The sequence below is a fragment of the Panthera tigris genome, chromosome A1 (genome assembly GCF_018350195.1).
Source record: "Panthera tigris isolate Pti1 chromosome A1, P.tigris_Pti1_mat1.1, whole genome shotgun sequence".
Lineage (NCBI taxonomy): Eukaryota > Metazoa > Chordata > Mammalia > Carnivora > Felidae > Panthera > Panthera tigris.
This window is the reverse complement of record NC_056660.1, coordinates 218,638,573-218,659,243: the sequence shown is the minus strand read 5'-3', so window position 1 is coordinate 218,659,243 and position 20,671 is coordinate 218,638,573. Positions and strand designations below refer to the sequence as shown.

The 20,671-nt window shown below is 33.9% G+C and overlaps 1 protein-coding gene across 3 annotated transcripts in view; it reads right to left on the bottom strand.

Moving 5' to 3' along the window:
• Positions 1-8,345: 8,345 nt before the first annotated feature.
• The window catches only part of LOC102954987 (cadherin-10), a 122,557-nt gene continuing 110,231 nt past the window's right edge, over positions 8,346-20,671 (bottom strand). For 2 of the 3 annotated variants that reach the window (XM_042960623.1, XM_007075934.3), the window contains 3 exons: positions 17,439-17,547; positions 11,801-12,052; positions 8,346-8,836 (listed from right to left, as the gene is read on the bottom strand). In XM_042960623.1, coding sequence (XP_042816557.1) covers positions 8,346-8,836; positions 11,801-12,052; positions 17,439-17,547 — 852 coding nt within the window. The remainder of the gene's footprint in view (positions 8,837-11,800; positions 12,053-17,438; positions 17,548-20,671) is intronic. The other variant, XM_042960617.1, reaches the window with a different exon arrangement.

Genomic DNA, 20,671 nt, shown 5'->3' with positions numbered 1-20,671 from the left:
TAATTTTTGGTCTTCAGATTTTCAACCCCTTCCCCACCCTACTTCCAGTCTCCTCTAAGGACTCCCTTGTTAGTACTTACAGGGAACCTTAACACCTCTGACATTAGAGAGGACATCATTCACATCCACCTACCAAATAAACGCTCCCCTCAACATTTTAATTTTCCCACACACTGACCACACGATTGAGGGTGTATTGTACAACATGCCTCTCTTATATCAGAGAGCCCAAGGGGACAAAGCCCTACCAAGTTGCTTAGAGATCATGATCATACAGATTTTATTGGCCCAGACAATATATGGCCCACTATCAGTAGTGAAGCTCAGGCCAAATGTGTGTGGTTAAAAACTACTACTTTTATTTATTAAAAAGTTCATTCCCCATAACAACACTGCTGAAAGAAATCTCCCTATCATTACTACCCTAACATATCAGGATTGATTATTTTATATTCACCAATAATAGGCTTGGGTTTAAGAGTACTAACTTAGAGCTGAGTCACTTGTGTCCCCAGCTCCACTATGTAAAAAGAGTAGAAACTTGCACGATTTTATGTATTTTTCTAATATGTAAAATGGAGACACTATTAGTAATTATCTTACAGTCATTGTGACAGTTAAATGTGTCAGTATATGTTAGACACTTTGAATAATTCTTGACATATTAATAGACACATAAATGTTAATTACTATCATCATCATCATCATCATTTCTATAATCTTAGTCATTACTATTATGGTAAATAGAACACAGCCTTATGGTTCTATGAGTAAGTTTTCCAAGCACACACATTAAAGATATCGTTGTTTTTTTTTTTCCTAAGTTTTTTTATGTATTTGGGAGAGAGAGAGAATACGGGAAGGACAGAGAGAGAAAGAGAGAGAGAGAATCCCAAGTAGACTCAGTGCTGTCAGCACAAAGCCCAATAAGAGGCTTGATCTCATGAACTGTGATATCATGACTTGAGCTGAAAGCAAGAGTTGGACGCTTATCTGACTGAGCCACCCAGTCACCCCCTAAAGATATTGCTAATCGTTGGCATTTTATGTACTTAGTTTATCATTATTAATTCACCATTCAAAAAATGCATCATTATATTTTAGATGATTTGGAGAATAACCTTTGTGTTCATCCTTGTTTTTCCTACTTTTCAACAAAATTTTAAAATGTATATTAACAAATGTATCAAGATACAAAATTAATTGTTCTCAATATTCAATGTTAGTAAATGCACTGAGATTTTAGCTTCACAGGTAGGGAGACTGAGACATGATATGATTACCTCTAAATATCTTTAAATATTATTCACTTTGCCCATATATAAACCAAAAATTGAATTTCACTTTTTTCCATTCCTGTCTCAAAAATAAACTTTGTAAAAGAGTGCAAGTTTGGGTTTCCTTCCATCCAGTTAATCTAAATGCTGTGCGCTCAGGCTATCACTTTTGGGAAGATGATGTAAGAACGTTTCAATATATAGTTGGCATAATTGTGCATAGCTGCTGTCAAGAATTCCTAGGCAGAGACTGTCATCTGAAAAGGTTACTGTGACATTTCTAGAATATGCTTTTTCAAATATGAATGAAACATGTTGCCTTTTTGGTTGAGGGTAGGGAAGGCATGGAACCTGACATTTTCCACGGTGCCAAAATTAGAAAACAAAGTATTAGAATGCCAAGATTAATCAATCACTCAACAAGTATTTGTATAGTACCTACTTAGGTGTTGCTTGCGCTGCTCAGAACTAGCATTTTATCAGATTTAAGTGTTTAGCCAAATGAAACCTAAAAATCAAGGAGTTGCTTTAATCTAAATTATATGGATCTGCCAAGAGAATGTTCCCTATGTTGGAGCTTCTGAAGTACCTGCACCCTTTTGAATGAATATTTTCTATGCTCAGAATTATTATAAATGCAGAATCAAATTCTGCCTATAATAAAATTTTATTCTTTGAAGAAACAGAGCATGAAATTTATGCAGTTAAGATGTATATACATACATATATATACATATATATCTCACATAAATATATGATATATATATATATATATATATGAAATCATTACATTGTATACCTTAAGCTTATACAATATTATAGGTCAATTATATCCCAAGAAAACTGGAAAAAATAAATAATAATTTCAAACAAATAACTTGCAATGCTAAAGTCCTGCTCTTCTAAAAGAAAAGTAGAATGTGCCAGAAGTAGAATCAGTCACTAAGTCTGGCTGTTTTTTGTGTTGTTTTTTTTTTTTTTTCTTCAAAGATGTATCAGCCTTAACAAAACTATTTAGAAAAGACTTATTTTAGGCTATATTTGTAGTGGGGATAATGGAAATAAATATAAACTGTAACACAATGGCATGGATTTCACACATTGGTTTAAAAACTCATTTGAAATCTTCTTGATTGTGAAAAGAGAGAGGCAAAGATCATGGCAAGAACCTTAGGAATGCTTCTAAATATTTCACATTGTGGAGGAGGTTTATTCAGATAATTTGGGGATGACGTTGCTGTGCTATCCTTCCTGTGGAGTTGCAAATGTCATGTTCCAAATTCAGGATAATTCCACAGCTGGAAAAGAGTTTTCACAAACTGGCTACCTGTCTTTTATTATGCTCTTGTAAATTGTTAATCCTTTCTTATACAAATCCTTTAATTTAATCAAGATGACTCAGTGTGCTACTTCATGCCTAGTTTAAAATAATCCCATTTATAATAATAGTAGAAAATAAGGTTGAACAAATTATATTTATTTGCCTTTTTTTGTTTGTTTTTGCTCCTACTAATTAGAATTATGAAAAGTGCCTTTTTTACCCTGCTGTCTTGCTTAGTTGATTTCCATACCTGAAAAGGAAATAGCTAATTCAGCATAGAGGTAAATATTGTATTTATAGTCTTAAAGAAATAGTGAGATTATCAGAGGAATTGGATGTAAGTTATAACATGTATAATAAATGAGTGGACAAAGAAATTATATATATATTAACATATTAACATATGTTAATATATATTGTTTTGCTGGATTTGGTTTTGGTTGCTACATAAAAAAGTATGTGTATACATATACTTAAAAAAATTAACTATCAATGCAAGCATCTTTGCTCATTCACATCAATTCCTTGGCTCATTTCTTTGGTTTTGTTGTGGGTTCTTGATTCAAGGTTGTCTCTAGAATCTCTAGGTAAGTTTGAAGGCTATCCTCTTTGCATAACAGTAACTTGGTATATTTCTGGCAATTGCAACAAGTGAAATTTACTACAAGCAATCAATAAAATAAAAATCTCTTTATGCCCAGTAGTTATGGCCTATAGGAAGTAAACAAATAAAAATACAAGAAGTAAATAAATTCAAATATTGAACCCTAGTGCCTTTGGGCAAGAAAATGGCAGTTTTCCTTCAACATTCTTTTTCATTATAATCTTTCTCAAAACCTTCCCTGATCAACAGTCCCGTTATTTGGCCTTTTCACAGCACTATTAAGGTCCCCCAAATCATGACTCAGACCCCAGTCACAGCAGACCAAATCCTGGAAAAGGAGTCATCTGTGCTTCTAGCACTTATTTCATTTTATGTCAATTCCCACTATCCTAATTTTTGGTACTTCGCTAATGTTCCAAACACATTTGCAATGTTACTTCATATAAAATGTTTTGACTTTCTCAGATCTGTGTGTCTTTTAAGATATATCTCTAATTTCCTAAAGCAATTACCCAAAATAATCATTGGCTAATTAACATTTACGTTTAAAATGATGGTCCAGGATAGTACCAGTCTGGAAGGAAAAAGCTTTCCAGTAAATGAATAAAAGAGTCACTGAGACTCCTCCTATAACTTTGAGTAGTTCACTGTTTAAAGAAGGAGGCATATTATACTTTAAAATTAAGTATAATATGTGATAAATCCAATAGTACAATATTTATTAATTCTTCCGACAAATGTTTATTGAGCACCTAAACAGATATAGTTCTGTTTATTGGGCATCATAAAGAACAAAACACAAAATCCATGCTCTCATGAATTTTACATTCTATTTGAGAGAGACAGAAAATAATCTTAGTAAACAATTACGTCATGTAGCAAAGTTAGTAGTGTTAGAGAGAAAACATATGCAGTATCAGAGCAATGAGGACAGTCTAGGGAAATACTATAACTTTCAAGTAGGTTGGACAGAGTAAGACCTCAATTTAAAACTAGCATTTACTAAAGAATTTGGACAAGGTAGGGACGCAAGCTGGGGAAGAGAGAATGGTCAGCGTGAACTCAGGAATGCCAGCAACAACAAAGGGTCAGCTGCTGCGGCACAGGAAATAAATGGGAGAATGTTCTTTGCAAAGGCTTTAAGGATAAAATGAGGATTTTGCTTTCTACTCTGACTAAAATGAAAAGAGTAGTGTTTAGAACCGGGGAACCTCCAAATGGGATTTTGAAAATATTTCTTAGACCTCAATGCTGACAGCAGAGTGTAAGTGGGGCAAGGTAGCAACAGAGAGACCAGTGAGGAAGTTAATTGCTCCTAGTAATTGAGAAAAGGTGTGTTGGTTTAGGGTAGAATGATGGAAATGGAGAGAAGTGGTGGGATCCCGTGTATGTTTTACAAATGAAGTGAAACCACCTTCTCGGATGTGGGCTTTACAAGAAACAGCAGGGTCCAAAATGACTGCAAAGTCTTGGGTTTGAGCATATCATTGGCGTAAAAGGGGAAAGACAGCCCATGCGACTAGCTGCTGCCTCACACTATTCACATCCTGCAGGATAACCTGGTCACCAAGTGGAAGTTCTGAACTCCTCACTGCACTCTTTCAAAGCAACGGGGGAGTCCCGCCAGCCGACCAGATGATAAAAGGAGACCAAAGGTTGGCTGTATTTCAAACTCAGTTGGAACAGGCTACACTTCGGGCAGATCTGAGTCAGCGAGATTTCCATTTATGGCCACCAGGGAGCTTGGCCAGGCCTTCCTGCAGCGCCCCCTACGGGTGCCCGCCCAGGCGCAAGTCCACAGGGCAGGGGAGCTGCAGCCTATGGTCAGCCTAAGCCAGGCAACAAAGGCCAGCAAAGGGGGGTGTAGCTGGTGAAGGCATAATGAAGACATATACAGACACTTAGGTAGATGTGTTAGTCAATGAACCAGATACTCGTAATTCTCAATCTGAAATCTGAGGGGTTTAAAATTTTTGAGACTGTCTTAGACATCTAATTGTTCATAATTTATATGTTTAAGTCTCCCAAGGAATCACTGGAACTCTTTTCACTGTGTGACATATCTACCTGACTATATAGACACTCAGCCTAAGAGTATTAATTTATCATTGCATAAACTTTCTTTGATATTTTGTTGAAAATAAAATCAATTGAGAATTGATTGACTTAATCGCCATTTCTAATGACTAAAGGTTATAAATCATTTTATTTCACTTATCCGAATATTTCAAGCATGATAAAGGATGGCAGAATAATTTTTCTCTGTGTTTAAAAAAGTTAATCACAGTGGAAGTTAAGTATTTTATTATAAATACTGAGTATTTTGATAACTATTTTACCATTTTTTGCATTTTCAGTAATAGAGGGATTATACACATATACAAAAATCATGTATAATTTATTATTACTTCCCTAGGGTCTAGAACACCTTTTGGTTTTTATAATAGATGCTCAAAATATTTGATGAATGAAAAAATAAATGGATGAATAAATGAAAAACCCACAGTTATCTGATGTAATCAATATCATGATACTGAGAGACATTTTCCCCATTTGCAATATAAAAACAAAAACTTAGACATATAATAACCTATGTATTGGGCATTCCTTAAGAGAGCATCATGTAAGGGAGACTACTGAGAGAGTCTGAGCAGGGCATTATAGGGGTACTTTTTCATTTCAGGATCTCCAAGAAATTTAACACGTAACCTTCATTATCAAAAAATAATAGGATATCTGTTACCAAGGACTGCTTCAGAACTCTGAAAAATGATTTCTGTACAACATAGGATATAGGCAGAAAACCCGGCTGATCAATCTCCTTAACGATAATTTTGGAAACCTGATTTGGATGATACTAGAGATCACTGCTACAATTCTTAAATTTATTAAAATTGGATGATAAAAAAAAAGTGACAGAGCAAGTTAATGTCAGTTTGAAATTATCTGATGAGGATAATTAAAAATATTCAGATCAAGAATTCCAATTACTGATATCCAATATTAATAAAAATAGTTAATGCTGGAAATTTATAAACTAATTTTCAACCAAATTAATATTATGTTTTTAATCATAATTATTGTGAAATGTTTGTAAAATATACTTTCTTCTAATTTTTCCAATTTTTGTTGATTTTATTTGAATGAATGATCCTAGGACATTCAGGATTTTCTTTTCCTTCTGTTTAGTTTTTGTTTTATTTCATTTATCTTCCCTTTTAAACTTTGTCCTTTTTAGGGCACCTAGGTGGCTCAGTCTGGTTAAGCGTTCAACTTCAGCTCAGGTCATGATCTCACAGTCTGTGAGTTCGAGCCCCGTGTCGGGCTCTGTGCTGACAGCTCGGAGCCTGGAGCCTGGAGCCTGCTTCGGATCCTGTGTCTCCCTCTCTGTCTCTGCCCCTCCCCCACTTATGCTCTGTCTCTCAAAGTACGAATAAACATTTAAAAAAAAATTAAAAATAAATAAATAAATAAACTCTGTCCTTTTTAGTCAGCCTTCTGGGTATATGAATGGCATCTTGAAATACAATAAGTGAACCAAGTTAGGTTTTACTATGATCTGATGTATCAGCCTTGTAATGTGACTAATTTTAACTAGACCACATAGGTTGTTTTTCATTCACAATTATATTACCACACAAACTGTCTGTAGTCAGTGAAATGTATGCTTTTTTAGCCTGGAAGTTGGGGGGGAAATATCATCCAAGAAGACTGAAATAAATAATTCTGCACTAAGGATATGTCAATATTGTACTCTCACTCCAAAAGCATAGCATTTTCACTAATTGGAAAGCACACAAATCTTTGGTATTGTTTATGATTTCCTCAGCAGGGAATGCGCCTTCCTAGTGTAGGCCCAACAGAGAGCTCCATTTATAAATAAATCATATTTGGAGCTTGAGAGACAAGAGAGCAGTTGGTGGCAGTTGGCTTTTGTGAATCTCAGGGACACCAGATAATTAACTGCCAGTATTTTTTTTTTCCTTTCTATTGAATCAATCATTGACAGAAAAACAGACTTAATTACAAATAAATCTATAATGCCTTTTTGAAAACTTGACATAATCACGATGCTGTATCTTAATGGAATATTCAGCATTATTACTATCATAACTAAGCATTTTCAAAGTCACCATGGGAAGCAAGTATATTTTCCATTAAAGGATTATTTCAGTACGAAATCTGTCTCAACTATTCTTACCTGTAAAACTCAAAGAACAAATGTCATACAAAAATAAAAAAAGTTATATTCTTTCAGATATTATTTTAATGAATATGAACAAAATGAAATGACTGTATTGCTGATGTCTGGGGATATTTAGCATAAAGACAGCCATGTTTTTAAATCGGCTTAATGGTACATGACTATTACTTTTAATTTGACAAGTTTTTCACGTATCAGAGCATAACAAAACTCACTGGAAAAACAATTCATACCTATATCCTATTAACTTGTTTAGATGTCCCAAAGTAACAATAATGACTTTGTGCCCTTACCTGCATTCAGTGGACTTTTGTACCAAGACAGTCCATGAAGAAACTTCTTCCTAGGAAAAGAAATGAAGCTGGAGACAAGGTAGTTGTAAAAACTTGTTTATTTTTTTTAAAAATAAATACAAAAATATAAATATAAAACATTAGCAGATAGAATTTGATGAAATGAAATTGCACAAACGTTTGTATACCAGGTTGCATATCACACCTACTAACACCACATGTACTTTTTTTTTTTTTAATTTAATGTACAGAACAGGATATACCTTAAATGTTTTTCTTCACCTTTTTTTTTTTTTATTATTTTTTATAAAAGCTTCATTTGCAAGGGCAGGACGTGTATCTAACAGAAGCGGCTTGTGAGGTTCCTATCCTGTTCGTGTTTCTGAAATTATCTTTTATTTCTAAGATGGACAACACTGAATTTCCATAGCTTTGGCTCTTGGAAGTGATTAAATAAAATTTCGCATATATTCCATGAGACATCCTACAGGAAAGAATTAATGGAATTAATGAACAAATTAAGAAGTAAATGGGAAAAAATTGTGCTGAGTGGCAGGAAAACTCTCCTGAATATCAAATATTGTGAAGGGGGGGACGGTGCCCGTCCAGTTACCTCCTCTTGTTGGAACGGAATCGATAGCCTAGGTTAAGAGTCTTTGTCACTGTCCCCGCCACCGTACATTTCGGCCAGCTTGTTAAACCGGGGGCCCCACTCTCGGAGGTAATCGTAGTTTTGGTCTCCGTCAGTGGTCCCCGATTCTAAGGAGCTCAGAGACTCCGCGATGGAATCGTTCCCTTCGTAGGCGTAGGTTGCCAGGGAGTCGTAGGGGGGCGCGGTGGGGTCGAGATCATGCTCTTTCAGCCTTTCGTTAATGAAATCGCGGACGTCTGTGTTATCCGGGGCCGTGGGAGTCCTGCGAGGTATGAATAACGTCTCCGGGATGATGTCTCGCCGAAGCTTCTTCTCCTCGATCGCTGCAGGATTCCTCAGGGTGCCGATATCAAAGGCCTGGGTGTCCTCCTCTCCGCCACCCTCGTCGTTATAGCTCACGATGTTGTCTCTGATGTCCTCTTTAGACAAGATCAGAGGCTCCTTTTTTCGCTGTCTTTTCAGAGCTGCAAACAGTACTACTATAACTTGAAAAAAAGAAAAGAAGATTCATTAGCGGTCCATCTAAAAGCACTATATAAATGACGAGTGGAAGCACTGGAAAGGAGCTTAAGTTACTTAGGTTTTCGGGGACAGGCTAGAATTTCAGATTAATTTTGTCCTTCCATCCCTTTGGGGGGTGGGGGGGTGGGGGGAAGGGAGAAGAGATTGTTGAGGTTTGGCCAGGAAGGGTGGTTTAAGTGCAGTGTTTGCGATTTATTTTTAAAGCCATCTGGGATATTTCTCAAATACAGTGAGATATTTTGCCTATTTTTTTTTTCCTAAGATCTGTTTAAAGTTAGCTCCTGATTGTACAGACATTATTTCTATTTTGCATTGAATAGTGACATAAGGTGTTACATAAAAAATAGACAGACATTGAATTCAGCTTCAAATAAAACAATTAAGAACAAAAACATGCCCATAGTTTTCACATCCTTATACAATATTAAAAAGGCAGCATTGTTTGCAAGATATGGAGGTATTGGTTTGGGTTAAATAGCTTTGCTGATGGATTTACATAGATTTCTTTTTGTTACATTGTTAAAAGAAAAAGATTTTTTTTCTTGCATTTTTTTTCTTACAGTGTCTTAATTAGTGGAGGGGAAGTGACCTCCTGATTAGACACTCTTGGTTTAGCAATCTTTGAGGTATTACATGAAAGTATGTATTTATGTGAGACCAAAAATAAGTTGTAGGACCACAAGATGGCAAAGAGTGAATTCCAGCTTCTACACTGAATTACCTACAAAAACTATGTGTGAACCTTAGCTAGATACATCTTAAACAATTGTAGATGTACAGATAGAAACGTGTATCACTCAGGGCACCTGGGTGGCTCAGGTGGTTGAGCATCCGACTTTGGCTCAGGTCACTATCTGGCAGTTTGTGAGTTCAAGCCACGCATTGGGCTCTGTGCTGACAGCTCGGAGCCTGGAGCCTGCTTCCGATTCTGTGTCTCCCTCTCTCTCTCTGTCCCTCCCCTGCTCATGCTCTGTCTCTCTCTGTCTCAAAAAATAAATAAGAACATTAAAAAAAATAAAAAAAGAAACGTGTATCACTCAAAAAGGACATTTCCCTACTTCCCTGACAAGTTACAAATAATAATAAGACAATAATTTTACTAACCATAATGCAATAGCATAAAAGATGGAAGAATATTAATCTCAGATTCCCTCTGGTTGTATGACTTTTCCCACCCTCATTCAGTATCCACAAACATTTTGGAGATGATCCTTTAAAATGATGACTTGGGGAAACAGAAGTGAATTCAATTAGATAAGAAAAGAGAGAGAAAATCTTTTACCAGATATATGTACAGTGAAATATCTATATTTATTTAAATTCTTTAGAATATACACTTATAGGAGATGGAATTTATTATCATTATGAATGGAATATGTCCTCTCAAAATTCATGCTAAAGCCTAAATCCCCAAGGTGATGGTATTTGGAAGTGGGGTCTTTAGGAGGTAATTAAGTCATTAAGTGGGGCCCTCATGAATTGAAATAGTGCTTAGTGCTTTTATAAAAAGCAACAAACAGATGATTACTGTCTGCCACGTGCGGATACAATTGAAGATGGCCGTCTTCAACTAAGAAGTATGCCCTCCCCAAATTTGGAATCTGCCAGTGCCTTGATTTTGGACTTTCCAGCCTCCAAAACTATGAGAAATAAATGTGTGTGGTTCAAGCCATCCAGTTTATGGTATTGTTACAGCAGCCTGAACTAAGAGAATTATATTATTATGTGAAGTTTTGTTTTGTTTTCTCTTTATTAACACAGGACTGTCAGGCTGCTTGCCTTCAAGCTTGTGTGAAAGGGCAAACAAGGGACTTTTTTAATGCAACACAAAATAAAGTTTTAATCCATTGATAACTATTCTTGACCTTCAAAGTGGTTAAAAAATAAATAGGCCAGCATTAAGTGGAAAAAAAAAAGTTTATTCTTCCAGTCTTTGAGAAAATGTGACATTTTATTTTGCTTAAATTCATATATTCATGCACGCACATAAACTTGTGATGTAAAGATTTTGAACCTTAGATTACTTATTATCAACCAAACGACCCTACCCAGTAAAAAATGTTCTAATAATGAGGATAATGAAACTTACTAAGATTGGATCCAAAATCCAAGTTCATTTTACTGCTTCTTAAAATGTCAGATACAATGTTTTTTGATTAGGGTCATAGGAATATGCACAATAGTTTTAAGATAATGCAACTGGAGAGTAAACTTAATCAGATTTTTCATTCAAAGGCAGTTAAAAAGCAATTTGCTCTAGGTTATAAAATCAAGTATTATTGTAGGGAAAATGAACCAGGTAAAGGCCTATTTCAACATTATTTCAATGAAAAGGTAAGATAGTGAGACCTCCATCCAGCCATAATACGAACAAAAAAACTGGAAATAAACTTTAGATTTACTAAAAATCTATCTACAACTAACAGCAAAGGGTCTTGCCTTCGTTGAGCCACTCAGAAATTGTATGATTTTGAAAAATGTTTCGAATAGCTCTAACTTTCGGTCTTATTTTAAAAAAATGTAATAACTATCTGACCAGATAAAATATTTTAATTTAACAATATCCTATGGTTAACCTATGTCTGTCTTAAATATTGGAGTTAATTTGGGAGGAGATATTTTATTTATTTATTTATTTATTTATTTATTTTAAATTAAAGTTTTGGGTTTTTTTTGAAAGAGACAAGGTGAAAGTGAGCAAGGGAGAGAGAGCGAGAGAGAGAGAGAGAGAGAGAGAGAGAAACAGGGCTCACACAAAGAGGGGGTTCTGCTCACCCAATGTGGGACTCGAACTCATGACCTGAGCCAAAGTCTGATGCTTAAAGACTGAGCCACCCAGGCGCCCGGAAGACTTATTTTGATAACAGAATTTCTGATTTACAAATATACAATGTAGAAATAATCATATTTTCACACACGTTTCTTACCCAACAGAATAATGATGCAGAGGAGAATGGCGATGAGGGCCCCGGTGCTGAGACCCGCGGGGAGGAGCAGAGCTTCAGCGCTGCAGGACTGCATGTTGCCTTGGCTGTCACAAGCACACACTCGGATGGTCAGCGTGCCTGTGCTGCTCTGAATTGGGTAATCGTTGTCTGATATCACCACGGGCAAGAGATAGGTACTTATTTCATGTCTATTGAATCCATTTTTTCTGGTTAAAATTCTGGCAGTATTATCTAAAATAAATTTGAAAATATTAAAAATGGCTTGGGATAGTACCTTTCTCTCATCTTGATCATTGATGGTTTGACATATAAGTAAAAAGATGTTCATGTAAATTATAAAGTTACTGTCAGTTTTCCTATAAAATGTATGCAGTGTAACTAAAAGATAAGATAGATTAGATAGCTGGAGGTATCTGATACTATGCTTATTTATTAGATTTCCAACTAATTTTCAGATAATGCTTTTAAAATGGCAAGTTTTTATGAGAAGGATTGCAAGGATGATAGGATATTGGTTTTCAGAATTTTCAGAAAACATACATATGCGTACGAAGAAAAAAAATCATAGTAAATGTTTTTTTATTTATAAATTCATGTATATTTACGTACAAACACACACACACACAGCACACACTAATCTAATTTCATGAAGAAAAATGTGAATGGGCAAATGTTAAGTGTAGTTGCGCTCTTAAAATCAACAATGTACTCCAAACCCTTCAAGAGTCCCAATATATGAACAACAGTGAGCAAGTTATTTATATTTCTGAACTTTAATTTCCCCCCATTAAAATGAATATAACATATAACCCAAAGTATTGGTGGAAGACAGCTGATGTGGGGTGCCTAACAGAGGCACAGAGAAATGTAAGGATTGAATAAACACTAGCATTCTACTACCCAGTATATTGCTACTGAAATTTTCTTTATCTGGTAACTCAGCCAGTATCCTTAAATGGAGGTGGTACAGTTAATAAACAAAGATTTATCCTTGCCTTCTATAATCAGTATTTTTTCAATAAAATCATTACATACTTGCATGATAATTTTCTATTCCGTTTATCCAATGCACTTAGTCTTATTTAGCCGATCCCATAAGCTTGTGTAAAATGCTAACGCAGGGAAGGGAGTGAGTTAGCCAATTGCTCAAATCGTGTAGGACAGAAAAAGAATGGTGATAATTTATTGCAGGTATAGTGGTTGACTATAAAACTGTCATTTCCTAAATTATTAGTAAGAAGTTATTTCTACTACATCGGTTAACTGCATAAGCTAGGAAAGGAGATTAGCAAAATAGAAGATGTACACCTGCAAATTAAAAAAATAAAATAAAAAATGTGACCCTGATAATTTTGCAAATCTGACTTTTCTTCCAAGAAGTATTAGGATATAATTCTTCCAGTCTCAAACCTACACTAAAATTAGTATTTATAGGCATATGGATATATATGTTTTTCTTTTTTTAAGTTTTTATTTAAATTTCAGTTAGTCAACATAAAGTGTATTAATTTCAGGTGTGCAATATAGTGCCTCAACACTTCCATACAACACTAAGTGTTCATCCCAACAAGGGCATTTCTTAATCCCATCACCTATTTCCCCCCCCCCCATCTCTCCTCTGGCAATTATCAGTTTCTTTTCTGTAGTTAAGTGTAAGTACGTATTTCTTGGTTTGTCTCTCTCTATCTCTTTTTTCCCCCTTTGTTCTTTTGTTTTGTATCTTAAATTCCACATATGAGTGACATCACATGGTATTTGTCTTTCTCTGATTGATTTATTTAGCTTAGCTCCACCCATGCAACACTTCATTCTTTTTTTTTTTTGTGGCTGAGTAATATTCCATTATATATATATACATACACCACTTCATCTTTATCCATTGATCAGTCAGAGGAGATTGGGCTGTTTCCATAATTTGGCTATTGTAGATAATGCTGCTATAAACACTAGGATGCATCATTTTGAAATAGTATTTTTGTATTCTTTGGGTAAATACATAGTAGTAAAAGTTCTGTACCGTGGGTACTTCTATTTTTAACTTCTTGATGAAACTCCATACTGTTTTCCAGAGTGGCTGGACCAGTTTGCATTCCCACCAATCCTGTAAGAGGGTTCCCCTTTCTCCACATCATTGCCAACACTCGTTCATGACAAAAGCCTCAACAAAGTAAGTTTAGAAAGAACATACCTGAAAATAATAAAGGCCCTATATGAAAAACCCACAATTAATATCATTCTTAACGGGGAAAAATTGAGAGCTTTTCCTCCATGGTCAGGAATGAGACAGGGATGTCCACTCTCACCATTGTTGTGTAACATAGTACTGGAAGTCCTTGGCACAGCAATCAGACAACAAAAAGAAATAAAAGCCATCCGAATCCACAAGGAAGAAGTAAAACCTTCACTATTCGTACCTGACATGATACTCCATATAGAAAACCCAAAAGACTCCACCAAAAAATTGTTAGAAGTGACACATGAAGTCAGTAAAGTCACAAGATACAAAATCAATGGACAGAAATCTGTTGTATTTCTATACACCAATAACGAAGCAGCAGAAAGAGAAATTAAAGAATCAATCCCATTCACAATAGCACCAAAATCAATAAGATACCTAGGAACAAACCTAACCAAAGAGGTGAAAGACCCATCCTCTGAAAACTATAAAACACTGATGAAAGAAATGGAAGTGAACACAAAGAAATGGAAAAACATTCCACACTCATGGATTAGAAGAACAAATATTGTTAAAATCTCTATATTACCCAGAACGATCTACACATTTGATGCAATCCCTATCAAAATACCAACAGTATTTTCCACAGAGCTAGAAGAACAATCCTAAAATGTGTATGAAGCCACAACAGACCGTAAATAGCTAAAGCCACCTTGAAAGAAAACACCAAAGCTGGAGGCATCACAATTCCAGACTTCAACTTACATTACAAAGTTGTAGTGATAAAAACAGTATGGTACTGGCACAAAAATAGACACATATGGATCGACAGAACAAAACAGAAAACCCAGAAATGAGCCCACAACTACATGGTTAGTTAATCTTTGACAAAGCAGGAAAGAACCAGTGGGAAAAAGACCGTCTTGTGTTGGGAAAACTGGATGACACCATGCAAAAGAATGAAACTGGACCACTTTCTTACACCAAACCCAAAAATAAATTCCAAATGGATTAAAGACTGAATGACCTAAATGTGTGATCTGAAACCACAAAAATCCTAGAAGAGAACACAGGTAGTAGTAACCTCTTTGATATCAGCCATAGCAACTTCTGACTAGACATGTCTCCTGAGGCAAAAGAAACAAAAGCAAAAATAGACTATTGGCACTTCATCAAAAGATAAAGCTCCTACACAGCGAAGGAAACAATCAACAAAACTAAAAGGCAACCTACAGAACTGGAAAATATATCTGCAAATGACATACCTGATAAGGGGTTAGTATCCAAAATCTAGAAAGAACTTACAAAACTCAACACCAAAAAAAACAAATAATCTAATTAAAAAATGGGCACAAGAATGGGCATTTTTTTACAAAAAAGACATACATATGGCAAACAGACACATGAAAATATGCTCAATATCACTGATCATCAGAAAATAAAAATTGAAACTACAGTGAGATACTACCTCACACCTGTCAGAATGGCTAAAATCAACAACACAAAAAACAACAGGTGTTAGTGTATGGTTATATTTAGAATCTTCTTGCCTTTCCCTAACTTTTCCAAAGTTTCTAAATGTTAATTTTATCTACAATAGTTTTATTATATTGCAGAACAAAATGTCATTTTGCCCTAAACTAGCCATTCTATTCAAACCATTTTATTAAATATTCAAAAAGTCATCATATAATTATGCTTTCAATCTATGTTAGTGGAAAGTAAGGGAATCTTAACAATTAAAAGCTCCAAGTGTGTTATCACAGAAGCAAGAAATTAAATTTTAAAAACTTATACCATAAAGTTTTTTAAGCTGAACATATAGATAAACACAAGGGTATTTTCTCAAGAAGAGCAATTCCATTTCTCAATAGAATTTCTTTCAAAATGCACGATAACAAATTAGTGAATTTATGCAGGATTGTATCCTATATTCCATCTGACTTTAGTGGTGTTCTATATAGTGACATGTTCAGATGTATATTTATAAGGCTTCAACGCTTGCTCTGAGTAACTCATATAAGATCAGGAACTCTCCCAAATATAGGAAGATGCCACTACTTGTGAGAACTGAATTAAGATTAGCCTAAAGGTGCTTACCTAGTAACTGTGAAATGTTGTGATAAGGTAACACTATTTCAAGTCTCTAATACTTTTCAAAATTGAGAGGTGGTTTATTGGGAGCCAGGGCTTGGTTTAACAGGAACATAAATTAAAACACGCTTAGAAAGATGAATGATGTTGCCAGTTCAGTATTAGGGATGTCCAGTCTACGTTCCATATATAGGATGCCAGATTCAGCAAATAAAATAATGGGTGTTGTTTTACTGATATGCAGATGAAAGTGGACATTTTGTGTCTTATCTGCCAACCCTAGGCTAATTTTTCCCGTCACAATTATTTTAGACGTTCAGAGGGATACAAAACAGACATTTCAGAAACTCCAATTTAGTAAACAGATGTTACCAGTGGGTGCCCTCTCTTCAACTGATTTGTGCACTTTCTACCATATCAAATATTTCAAATAAAAATTGGGTTAATGTAAAACTATCCATTATCTTCAACTTCTTTCTGATATTCTGAAAGCCACCTAGAGGTGATATAGCCATCTGCCTCTACCAGTGTAGCTACATCGTTATGAAGGTATTTCCAAATATGCCAAGGTAGTAAGGTAGTTATTACATTTATTTTAAGAATAACCATATTTACACTTACTCTAAAATATGTATGCCGTTTTGGAAAGATCACCTGATATTGTTAGTTTAACATATACTTATTGCGGGGGGGGGGGAGGGGTTAAGCTCTACACACTTTTAGACTAAGATAATTACCACATATATTTTTCAAAGAATAAAGCTGTTCAACTTTTTAAAAATAGTAACTATTTTCATATTTTTTCCTATAAAAATCTGTTTTTGCTCTTTTTGGGAATGCAAGAAATGTAATTTCAGTATTTTTGATCACAGAGACATCGTAATATTTACATATTACACAAAAGAATAGTATATCTTGTCCTTGCAACTGCTTTTGCACTTAAACCCTCACAGGCTAATATGGTTACTTCTCTTTCTTCTGACCCATATTCCATGCCTTCTTGGCTTTGGTGAATCTGTTGCTGCTAAGTATCATTGAAATTTGCACAAGGGTCTCACTGAGTCATTCATTTCTCTACCCCATGTGTCTGATTATTTCCAGCCTTTCTAATGTTTTCAAGATCCAATCTTTTCATTAGTACTCATGTAGAGATTTCTTTCAAATAATTTACTATTTTTTTGAGATTTTGAGAAAATGAACAGTCAAGAAATTAATCTGATTAAATACCTTATGAAAACATTTTGTAACACAGATCAATAAATTAATACACCATACATGTTAATTGCTACTTTGGGGAAAAGTTGTAAATGTCACCTTAAATCATAATGACCGTGTTCTAAAATTTACCTTCATTATCCTGTACTGTGAAGTTGGGATTGACAGCAGCTAAACTGAAGAAAAATTTCTGTCCACCTAAAGGGTCGTCTTTGTCTACTGCGCTTATAGTCTGTATTAGCTGGAGAAAAGAGAAAAATGCATATTTATCAAATTCTATGGGTATAACCTGCTTAACAATATGTAATTTTTAACATCCAATTTTGTCTAAATTTAAAGGCAGTTGTTTTTTTTTTCCTTGTGCATGTATCTTTGGCTTATTCCATCTTTTTTTTTTTGTTATTACTTTAATTTTAATAGAGTCCTCGTCTCTCTACTTCCCTCCGTGCTTCTTTCTGTCCCTCCTTCTCAATTTCTCCTATATGTTATCCATTTCTTCAAAATAAAAACTGGTAATATTATATTCTTTGCATCCTTATTAATTTAGCATTTGAAATGAGTAGGTTATTTCACACATCTTTAAACATTGATCTGGAAGAGTTTATCTAATGTAGGAAAAATTCAGAAAACTATTGTGATTATGGCTTTTCTCCTTATCAAAAAAAAGTAAAGTGAAAATTATTCAAAGAAAGTAGAGATTACATAGATAATATTATGCAAAACTTTTTAAATGAAGGACTTAAACATTATGGTCTACTTTAGCAGTAATGGCTCACTTCATCTGTACTGTAAATAATATTACATATTTTTAATTCAATATACGCATACTATGGGAAATGGTTATTTTATAAAGATCATCTCTGACTTATTTAAGGATAAGAGACAATATAAGATGCTATATGGTAACAAGAAAATGTAACACCTTATACTGTAATCAGATCAGTGCTTTGACCATATATGTTTAATATTATTAAATATATATATATAACATATAGCTATGTAATATTTGCATATATACCCATTTTGTCTTTAATTTATATGTATAACATTTTATATATATTTTTGCGTATCTTAATTTGCAAGAGAGCTTCAGAAGTTAACTTGTATATTGATGTTTATATAAATGGTCAAATTTATGCTTAACTAAAAGGAATATACTTTAATAAATTGACTCATTTTAACATTGTGTCTATATTTGATCAAAATATTTGCTACTGATTTTTATTTAAAAAGAGATTTCAAATTTAAAACATTATATCAAGTAATTATGAAAAATAAATTATTTTAACTCTTCTGTATTGAATAGTCTCCTCTAGATTACCTTATAAAAATAAAAATGTGATAAATTTTATGTACTCCCTATTTATTTACAACCTTAACCACTTCCTTCTAAATGATAAAAGAACTATAATTTGATCAAAGATAAATGTTTATTATCTAAGAATAAGCAGCCAAAAAAATAATTTAAACTTCGAATAATTTTAAAATATATTTTAAAATGAAACATAACTATTTAATGAAACTTTAGTGGTAATTTAAGATTGACTAGAAATCAAAGATTTATTGCTAATGGCTTAGCCATCCAATACACAACTAAAAATGGTACATATGTGAAGGAATTAAAGAGAAAGATGTTTATACAAGAATTAATTAATACCCTTTAAGAGGTATGAATTCAGTTATAAAAACATTTCTTGAATGACTCTTATTTGTCAGGCAGTCTAAAAGATTATACTTTTAAATAGTGATTTATAAGAATAAGTTGAGGGGAAAAATGACAAATGAAATAACATCAAGAAAGATAGTAGACTAAGTATAATTTTTATGTTTATACAAATCATTAAGATTAATATGTTGGCACACATACAGACAAAATGATAGAAACTTAAAAGTAGAGCTAAAACTTTAAAAGTAGGCCTTTTAAAATAAAAACTATAATGTTTCATAATAAATATACATTTTCAGTTATGATTAAAAATTATAATTTCAGTTTATTTTTACAAATCAAAATAATACACTACAGAGAACAAAATGGTCACATCTTTACATATAAGAAATTATAATGGTTTACACAAAAATTCCTTTTTTTAATGTTCATTCATTTATTTTGGGAGAGAGCATATACATTCATGCTCTCACATGTACCCGTGAGCAGAGGAAGGGCACGGAGAGAGGAAGCAAGAGAGTCGCAAGTGGGCTCCATGCTCAGCTCAGAGCCCAACCATGAGATCATGATCTGAGCAGGAATCAAGAGTCAGACACTTAAACGACTGAGCCACCCAGGTCTCCTTACACAAAATTTCTTTTCTTTAATTTTTTTAGCAGTTATTTATTTATTTTGAGAGAGAGAGAGAGAGAGAGAGAGAGAGAATGGCGGAGGGGCACAGAGAGAGAGAGGGAGAGAGAGAACACCAAGCAGGCTCCTCACTGTCCGTGCAGAGCCCAACATGGGGCTCAATCTCACGAACTGTGAGATCAAGACATGGGCTGATACCAAGAGTTGGACACTTAACTGACTAAGCCACCCATGCGCCCCTTATGCAAAAATTCTTAATTAAAATATGTTGTTTGAATAAAACATGATAGCATCATTGATTTTAAAATTAGTGATTCACTGGTATATTTTCTTTAAATGTTATAAAGAAAGTAACCAACCCCTATGCTGTTCAAGAATCAACTGTATTTTGTTTTGGTATATGTGTGCTTATTTGTTTTGGCATATGTACCATATACATATGGGCATATATATATATATATATACACACATACACATACATATTATATATTATGATATATATTATAATATATATACATAATATATATTATAATATATATAATAAAATATCATATACATATCATATATGTACATTAAATGCATATAATATATAAATATAATATATAATATATTATATTATACAATATAAATATAAATATATTATATTATATAATATATACTATGTATATATATATTATACATTTGAGTTGATTTGCAATAGAAATCATAAGTTGGCAACAAGGAGATATCCCCTATCTCTCTGTATAAGTACTCACTATTTTATTCCTGCTAGAGACAAATTCATTTTTGAATTTGACAAATTCATTTTAGATCACTTCCAATACAATAGGTTGCCACATTATGGAAAACAAAAACAAAAACACTGGTGTTGTCTAGTATTCATTTTCAGCATATGAAGAACAGACACTGATAAGTCATTTACATTGTATCTCTTGAGCTGTAACATAATTGGTTTGTATTTTTACTAGGCTATTCTAAAACAATCTCAATTCAGCAAGAAGGTGTTTCAGTGATCATTAGCATTGCCAGTGGTTAGAGTAGTAGTTTCCATTGATGCAAAAATTACCTT